Genomic DNA, 9,351 nt, shown 5'->3' with positions numbered 1-9,351 from the left:
AACACCCTGGATGTCCATTTGTGTGGTATCTTTTTGAGCAGAGCATAAGTGCTGAAACCTTTACTCTTGGGTACTCGTGTACACTGGAGCTGTGGATTTCATGTGTGGCAACTGCAGGGAGAGCTCGTACCTCCACCCCACCCGCCCTGCCATCAAACAACCTTAACATTAATTTCAGATTAAAGCTGTCCTGTGCTTCCATGGGCATGAGGTTTGAAGTGCTCTTTGTACTGACCCAGCGGTCTGAAGGAATGGTGTGGTGGTCAGGCTGCTGGGTTTTGTTCTTTCTCTGATCCTTCTGGTTTTGCTTGCACGAGGGATAACGGGAACACAAAAGGAAAGGCAAACCATCCTCACAAAAGTACTTCCAGCGGTGGAAAGCACATCCTCCAAGTGGTGCTGGGCACCACAGTGACCTTCAAGAGCCTTACAAAGGAACAAATGAAACCCCCAACGCTGGTTGCGTGTTTCCTATCTCATTTATTGACCGCCACTGACCACGTTCTCAGGTTGAGCGCCAGATACCAGAGGGAGAGGTGGAGCTACCCTAGAGTTACAGGAGAGAGCAAGGGAGACAGTGTGTCACACACAGGCTGGGGAGAGCTGGCTGGGGATGGGAAGCCTCTGCACAGTGGTGAGCCCCCCTCTCTCCCCCCCGAGGGCCTACAGAGACAGTGGAAAGACGTGCTTGTCCTCCTGCCAGTTGTCCCGAAGGGAAATGACAGGGCAGAGGTGTGAACAGAGACACTTAAACACTTTGCTGGAAAAAAAAAAATACACGTTGCAACCCCCCAAAGGTGAGATGTTATTGGTAGTTATTATTATTGTCATTATTTCTCCTGCGGCTGAAGGAACTCATGGCAGGTTCGTCACAGGGACGCGGGGTCTTGAGTGTGGGGCTTGGCTCTGTTGCTGTTTGAGAGTAACCAGTTTAACCCTGAGCGGGGTACAGCAATTCTGCAGGGCTTTTCCCCTGTCCCAAGCCTTGCCTCGAGGCTTGGTGCACCAGCAGCCAGCGTTACTCGTGCACTCCTTCCTACCTGATGGTGGGTAGGGGCTACAGCACCGGACAAAGACCCTTTCAGCAAGTACAGCACTGCCATCCCTGCCATCCCCATGAGGTTTAAGCTTCCAAGTCCACCAGCCGCTCACCCAGCCCCTCGTTCCACCCAAGGGAAGAGGGGGAAAACAAAAAAAAGGAAAACAAAAAAAAGGAGGAAACAGAGTGGGGGAGGAACCAACAGAAGAAGAAACCCCTCCAGATATTCACTGATATCTACGCAAAGGCTCCGGGAGCGAGGCCTGCGGGAGGTGGCAGCCTGCCCAGCGCGGCGGCCGGCGGGCTCAGGAGGAGGGCGCGGAGGTGGGCTTCTCCTCACGGGACACGGGGATGGGCCTCTCGCTGTGGCTGGCGTCCATGTTGGAGGGGACCTTGGGGCCCGAGAAGGTCAGCATGCCATCGTTGGACAGCGAGCAGGTGATGGCAGCCTGGTCCACGTTGGCGGGCAGGCGGTACCGGCGGTGGAATTCCCGGGAGATGTAGCCGTGGTCGTCCTGAGAGGCAGTGGGGAAAGGGGGGAAGGCGTGTCAGAAACTCCCTGTGTCCAGCTCCCTCAGGGCAGGAGATCCACAATCACCCTGGCTTACTGTGACGCTGCACTGCCAGGACTGCTGGGCACACCTCTGCTGGGTTTAGTTTTACAGGTTTGTCGGGGCAGGTGTCCCCCCTGACACCTGTGAAGCTGCGAGAGCTGAGCACGGCAGCAGGGAGTGATTTTGGCCATAGTTTGATGCCAGGCTGGGATCTGATTTGAGCTTCTGATTTCAAAGGATGCTTGGAAACAAAGTCTGGGGGCCTGGGAAGGTAAAGGCAAGGCAGACGTGTGCACCCATGTATTTATTTACCAGGCTGCAATGCTGTGTCAGCCAAAGCACACAATCCTGACTCCCTTCTTTTTTTGGCCCAAAGAATGAGAAGTGCAATTATTTTTTTTTTAATTGGCCATGAGAATAATAACTATATTTAAAAATACATACTGTTTCTAGGCTAGAGCCTTGTCTGGCCAAAAATGTGTATGAGAAGAATTAAACCCCTGCTGGTATAATTCACTTTTCGACCCCCACAGATATTTCCATGACATCCATGTTAAAAGTTTCCAAGCCTGAGGCACTTGGTTGGTTTTCTTTTGTTTTGTTTGTTCTTGCTTTTCTCTCCCAGACTGGCATACAAAAACTCTGTTTTCACTAAGGATTCTGGCTTATGAAAACTCAGCCATGCTTCAGCAGTGCCAGATGATGTTCTGTGTCTGGCCCAGTGTTATTAGTGAACAATGGACATGGTCATCTGATGGTTATGGGAGATGATGATCGAAAATAAACAAAAGAGGGGTGGATTAGCTCGTTATTGTCAGATATCAGGTGGGGGCTCTATGGAAACAGCCCATGCCAATAATGACAATTCATAATTAACTCCTTCTGATATATCCTTTTTTTTTTTTTTTCCTTCAGCTGAGAAAGAAGGAGAACAGAGCTGGACTCCCCAGCTGCTCCACCATCACCGTCACCTCCACTTACCTGCCTTTCACTGTGCTTGCCATGGATTTCCACAAAGTCATCAATAATCTTCACACTCAAGTCTTCGGGAGAGAAGTGTTTTACATCCAGCATGATTGTGAACTTGTCCCGATCAGACCTCACCTGAAACGAGCATTGTCACACAGTGAGGCCCCAGCTCTGGGTGTGGGGCACTGCCGACATCACCACAGATCAAAGGCCAAAAAAGGGCTGGTCTGGCACTTTGTCCTTCTGTGACTGTGAACCTCAGCGGGGGTCTTCTTCTCATTGTGGGGACCCAGGGACATTGAGAAGCTGTGGGAGGTGACAGGGTCCCTGGGAGGCTGTGGGAGGTGACACCAAAAGACATGGTTGGTGTCTGCACCTTGGCTACTGCTCTCAGGAGAGGTGTTACTCCTTGCTGCTATTCTTGTGCCAGGCACCCTTTAGCATTCAGTGACCTGCCAGATGGACCAGGCACAGAGAGGGGATGGAAACCAGTGTAGGACTCTCTGGTAGCACGTGTTTTGTCTTTTCAGTGATTTATGGTTTTGTTGTGGTCATCGCTCTGGGAGGAAAGCAGTAAGAGAGGGCTACAGAAAGCACCTGGACCTGAATTTCAGATCATGGCCCCCACAGCTACACATTCCCCTACAGTTCCCTTCAGAAAATTGCTCAGGGGTCCTTTAGAGAGGGATTGCAAAAACCACCAAGCTCCCAAGGTGGAGGAGAAGGTGGAGAAAGTTCCCACTTGCACTCCCCTGGCAAGCTGCCCTCACAGGCACTTACTCTGGGAGCAGCCTTGCTCTTCTTCACTACATAGAAGATGGGCACAGAGCAACAAAACCAGCCTTCTTGTGTTGGAAACAACCCTCAAAAGGAGGCAGAATGGTTCCTGTTTCTCGAAGGGAAACTTTGTCCCCAGCGAGGGCTTCCCTTTGTGCCCAAGAAGGGGTGGGTGGCTTTGCCTGGCTTTGGGGTCTTCCTTGTCCCCTCACATGGGGTTGAGCAGTGTGAGATGTGGGTGGAGAGGAGCAGCACGGAGAGGAAGGAAAGGAGAGGAAATGAAAGGGCCCTTACCTCTGAAATGCCCGACTCCAGCACGCTGCGGAAGAGGGACTGCCTGTAGTAGGGGCTGATAGTGGACGAGAACAAAGGCAGGAGGTCATACTCCAGGAGACCCTCTCCAAAAAACTGGTCAAACAAACGGCTTGGAATGAGGGGTCCCAGAGCACGCTTGAACCAGGGGTGCTGGATGGTAATGTCCATGCTGCTGCTGCTGCTGCTGCTGCTGAGACCTGTGGCTGCAAGGGGAGAGCAGAAGGGGCAGCGCCGCTGCTGGGGAGACGGCGATGCCTTGGCTGGAGTGCAGCCCCAGGGAAGCTCCCCCTATATATACCGGCCTGGCAGAATGAAGGCATTAGCAGGATTCCTCTGGAAAGACATGATCTCATGATGGAGGCAACGTGGTCAGCAGAAATGCGGAGACTGACCTGGAAATGACAGTCTGGTTGGAATCGGTGCCAGATGTCCTGGAGGGATGGTGCCAGGCAGCAGGCTATGAGGCACGGGGTGCCCAGGGGTGCTGGCATGTCCCCTGTGGAATCAAGCAGGCTGAGCAGGACACCCTGGTGGGCAACTCTAAGATGCTTGTGAAAGAGATCTGCTCCATGGGTCTTCGTAATCTGACCCTGGGTTTCATTAATTTGCTTCTTTTCTGCCTCTCCCTGAAGCAGAAACTCAATATTTCTTCCAAATAAATGAAACAGCTTTCTTCCAAGCAAGGAAAAAAGGGTCAGATTCAGGCTGAAAAGGGGAAACTTTTTTTGTAACATGCTACAAAGTGCCTCTGCCACTTGAGAGGGGCCTGACACCCCTAGCACAGGGATCATGGCAGGACTGGCAGGGAAGCAGGACTAACAAATGATGCAGAGCATCATTTTTTGTCTGACAAAACAAAAACTTTCAACAAAAAATACTTTCGCAAAAGAAAGAAAGAAAAATAAGCTTGGTCTCCGATCACAACATCAGTCCCAAAGCTGCTCTTGAGAGTGTCCTTGTTTTGATTTAGGAGTGGTGTGGGAGATCCATTTATCTCATGGTGTCACAGCACAGATCCTGCTTAACATGCATTTCTGGTTACAGCTGTTTTTCATTTCTGTTCCACTTAAAGCCTCCTTTAAGGGGTCAGCTGGCACCCTGGGCTGCCGGGCAATGGGCAGCGTGCCCGCCGCCGCAGCCGCAGGCTCTGCCAGAGAGCTGAGGTGGCTGGGCACTGAAAGGGCAGCCAGGCTGCCCAGCCCCACAGCAGGGCTCACAGCCTGTGGCCACAGCTGAAACCCCATTTCCATCCCATCCAGAGATGCAGGGGTTGCGTTCCAGGAGCTGCTGAGCAGCAGAAGCACCAGTGCTGGGAGTCTTGTGCATCTCAGAACCTTCTGCAGTCAGCAGAGAACAAAAGAAAAAGAGGAGAGGGCACTTTCAAAAGACACTTCAGATATGAGGGGCTGAATCATCCTCTCACATTGTCAGGGACTAAAGAAACCAAAAGTGGCTGAGATCCTGCCCTCTTCTTTGGGAGAAACCAGATCATTCCAGGCCAGAGGAGCTGAGCTGAGAAAAGCACTGAGGCTTTTCTATCACTGAGTGATATTCAGCTGGGAATCACCTGGCATCCAGGCACTGTGTGGTCTTGGAAAATCCTTGGCCTTGGAGGAATTGTAGAAACCAGAAGATCCTGTTACAGAGGCTTTCCTTCATGAAAAGCAAAAGCTTGAGCAGAAAAACATCCAAAACCACAGTAAAGACTGCTAAGAAGACAGACAAGAGCTTAGGTTCCACCTTAGGTAGCTCCAGCAGGAAAAGGCCCCATGGTCCAGCCTTGGCTCTCAGGCATGAAGGATTTTCTAAACTCAGGTGTCAAAAAGAGATCAATCACTCCTCAAGCCATAGAGGGAAAAATCACAAGAGAGAGACCTAACCCCTCATTTATTCCCATTGTACCAAATCTGTCATTTTGTTTGAGGGAAAGCAAACAAGTCATGAAGCACTACCGAGATTTTTTTCTTCAAGAACTCAGTGAGATTTGTCCTGGCAGAGAAAAAAATCTCTCCTCAGCCAGTTCCAGTTCCAGAGACCTGCTAGCCTGTATTTATCCAACTGGCAGCAGGGACCTGATGGAGAATGCATCACCTGATGTGCAGGATAAGAGGAAAAATGAGAGGAGAGACACAGAACAAGTTCAAATCCCAAAGCACTCACTGGAGCACACAAAGCAAGTTATTTATTTGGCTGGTAGAGGAACTGTGGAAACTGCTTACACAGAAAATGAGAGGGATTTGAGGGTCTGACAGACCATTTGGGCCCCAGGTGAGGGGGTGAGGGGTGTATGCCATCCCTAAAGTGTGTTGGGAACATCCTCTTTGTGTTTCCCAAATCAGTGGGAGCACAGGGAGCAATGCACACCATGGCAGGATCCCCTCTGGGCATCCTTCAGTCCTCACAAAACTGCCAAGCCCTTGAGCTCTGACCTCCAGAGTGTTCCCCAGATTATTCCTTGGATTGTTGAGGCCAGGAGGAAGGAGGGAGCCCAGACTGCTCTAAGCCAAATCCAACCAGGCCTTGAGCACTTCCAGGGATGGGGCAGCCACAGCTCCTCTGGGCAACCTGTGCCAGTGGGCAACACACAGGGAACCAGAGCCCTTCAGAGAGATGAAAGCTTTAGAGAAAAATTAGAAATATGTCTTCAACTGAATTTTGTCTGAATTTATGTATATTACCACACACTCAAATAATTGAAAAGCGTCAGCCAACTCTGTGGTTTAATGTCTTTACTTTCTTCTGGACCTACATTTTCACAGCTTTCCCTAGAATTAATCATATCCATATGTCTTGGACAGACATTTTTGGCTTTTGTGGGCAAAAATCTTTCACTGCAATGCAAATTTAATTTACAGGGTTTTTATCTGATGCAGACTTCACACGGCCTGTATGTCACTGGAGAAAAAATCAACCTCCTGAGATGCATCACATGTGACTTCCAATGGTCTAAAACTTCTGTGTCCTGTTCAGATGAGTTATCCATGCTGTCTGTCCAGTCAGTGGAGGGACAGATGCCTCCAGATCACATCATCATGTGGGTGGGCAGGAAGGGTGAAACAAGACCCCTTTCAGCAGTGTCTGTGTCTCAGGAGGGAGCTGAGCAGGCAATCCTAATTCTAATCTCCTTCTGGACAGGCAAAGCTGCTGAGATGAATCCCATCCAGTGGGAATTCCGTGTGACAAAAGAAAATTATCATTTTGCATCATTTCAGCAGACCAGACCTCACAAGACACACAACATTTGAGCATCATTATCACCTGCTGAGCAACAGCAGTGAGATTTGTTGGCAGAAATTGAATGGAAGAAAATTAATGCATCTGGTCATGAGCACATCCAAGAGCAATGCATCAAAGGCAGTTTTTCTGAAAGATTCATTGCAAGTTTAGAACGTGAGTTAAACTGAGAAATTCCTCTAGAATGTTCTGCTGTCCAGCTTACCTTTGAAATAATCCCTTCCTAAACCATGATGTGCAATTGCCAGCATGTGAGTGAGACATTCAGTAGAGGATATTGCCCAGGACAAATCCCAGACCATGTTCCTGAGTGAAGCTGCCATCAGCAATCACAGCCCTTGCTTGAGTTTAGCTGCTCTCAGTTTGTCTGCATGACTGACTCCCACCTCTCCATTTCCAGGTGAGCCCAGGGCTGTCTCCGACCCCCTTGCCAAGCTCTATGCAACTCAGGGTGAAGAAAAAAGCAAATATTGAAGTGGAACAGTCACTGGTCAGGTGTAGTGACTGGTCAGCAGTGACTGGAGGGTTTGTAGGAGATTCTGAAGTGCTGACAGAACAGGGGGTCCTGTTCCCAGCTGGTTTTCTGCAGCCCCTGGAGAGCCAAGAAAGGCAGACTCTGCTCTGATCTGCATTTCTGCTCAAGTCAAGTGTACCCCATCACCCTGCACAGGATGCAACTCTTCAGACAGTTCTCATGGAAAACAGGGATGCCTCCCAGTGCTTCTTCTTTCAAATACACATATCTAGCCCCAAAATACAACTATACTCATTTAAAAAGGGCCTCTGTGTTTGGATGTTAGCTGTTTAGTGATGATATAAGGGATTGAGCAATCTCTGACAAAATTTAATGATAAAATTGTTGCAGCATGCCAGTCAGACTGTTTCCACTTCATAAAAATCTATGAGCTACAAAAACAAGATCATGAGAGGGACACAAAGCTAGAGTAAATAATAACGTGATTTTTTTGCAAGTTTTTATGCTGCCGTGGAAAATACCACTTAACATGTGTAAGAAAGCTGAGGAGTGGGGAAAAGAAACAATAGGCCATGTGTTTTTAATCTTGCATAGATCAAGCTTTGGAAAGGATGCAAGAAGTCAGTATGAAGTCATAGAAGTCAGAATGCAAGCAGTCAAGCACAAAGGGCAGGCTCACTCCTGGTTATCAGTTCTGGCTCCTAAGCACTTACTAAAAGCTTTTCCTAGAAATGATCACAGAGCATTTGGGGTTTTTTTGTTTTTTTTTTTTTTTAAGGGAAGAGCCCTTTTTTTACAAGACTCATTTCCTGTTCCTCATGGCCAGGAGCTTCAAAACTTTCCACCATGGTGGACCTGGGATGCTGATGGAGGAAGGAGCAGGTGATCATGACAGCAGTGAGATTCATTTCTCTGCCCAGCAGCCACCATGGAAAGCAGTACAGCAGTGATCCTGATGAGTTCTGAATGCTGGTGCTATCTTGCTGAAGTTTATAAGGGATGGGAGGCCATGTTATCAGTACAGTTTGCAGGATGCTTATCTGGGGTTGGGGCTGCAGGGCAGTGCAGTGGGAGGCCTGGCATGAGGAATGGCAGGTTTGGCTATTTTTTTTTTAATTAGATTAATTAGTGATTGTTATTAAAAGCAAAGAACACTGGAAAACAACTGTTGGTGGATAGTTCACAGCAAAAAAAGAAGCCACTTAGTGGGAGGGTCACTACATGCTGAGCACCTTTGAAAAAACAACAAAAAAAAAACCAAACGAAAAACCACTACCAAACTGGGCTTGCTTTCCTTTCAAAGAGACACCAGCATATCCCTGAGAACCCTGCAAATTCCCATGCCTCTCAAACAGCCCAGAGCTGCCCAGCTGGGAGCAGGTGAGCAGCCTCTGCCCTCCAGACTCTTGGCCAAGCTTGTCCTGGTGCAAACCACAACTCTCCCTTCCCTCACCCTGCAGCTCCTGCCTAATGAATGGTCAGCCCTGTACCCCAGGTTTGTCCCAGGTGGTCCCCACTCCTGCTGACAATTCTTTTGTCCCACAGGGATTGTGGCTGCAAAGCTGCTGAGCACCAGAGCCAGTGGTGACAAGTTCACAGTGGGGACAAGTCGTGGAGGAGACATTTTTGGTTTTCTACTGACAAAGAAATCTTCACCTCACCAGTTTTAAGGCATAATCATCTGTTTTATTGCTTCCATTTGTGATTATTTTTCTACTCTAACATCTCCTTTTTGCCCATTTTAGAGGGATGGGGCATTTTTCATTTTACAGTTTACAGTAATCCACAGTCAGCTTTACAATTCAGCTGTACACTGGAAAAGTTAAACATCCACTCTACTTATCCAAAGACTGATATTTATTTTATCTAAAGAATTTATATAATATCAACAGTCTGCCTTGGTGCAGCCAAAGAGGCTTAAAAAATTACTAGCAATCCCTTTTTTCCACATCAGAGCCCACATCCTAAACACTGAACAAATCCCATCA

At 48.6% G+C, this 9,351-nt stretch overlaps 1 protein-coding gene across 1 annotated transcript; it reads right to left on the bottom strand.

Moving 5' to 3' along the window:
* Positions 1-468: 468 nt before the first annotated feature.
* On the bottom strand, positions 469-3,912 carry CRYAA (crystallin alpha A). Its single transcript, XM_039729406.1, has 3 exons — positions 3,634-3,912; positions 2,575-2,697; positions 469-1,554 (listed from the first exon to the last, which is right to left on the bottom strand). The coding sequence occupies exons 1-3, from the start codon at positions 3,820-3,822 to the stop codon at positions 1,345-1,347; spliced, it is 522 nt and encodes a 173-aa protein (XP_039585340.1). The 5' UTR covers positions 3,823-3,912; the 3' UTR covers positions 469-1,344.
* Between the last annotated feature and the right edge of the window lie 5,439 nt (positions 3,913-9,351).

This window comes from Passer montanus, unplaced genomic scaffold (genome assembly GCF_014805655.1).
Source record: "Passer montanus isolate IOZ18808 unplaced genomic scaffold, ASM1480565v1 scaffold69, whole genome shotgun sequence".
Taxonomy (NCBI): Eukaryota; Metazoa; Chordata; class Aves; order Passeriformes; family Passeridae; genus Passer; species Passer montanus.
This window is presented reverse-complemented; position numbering and strand designations above follow the sequence as displayed.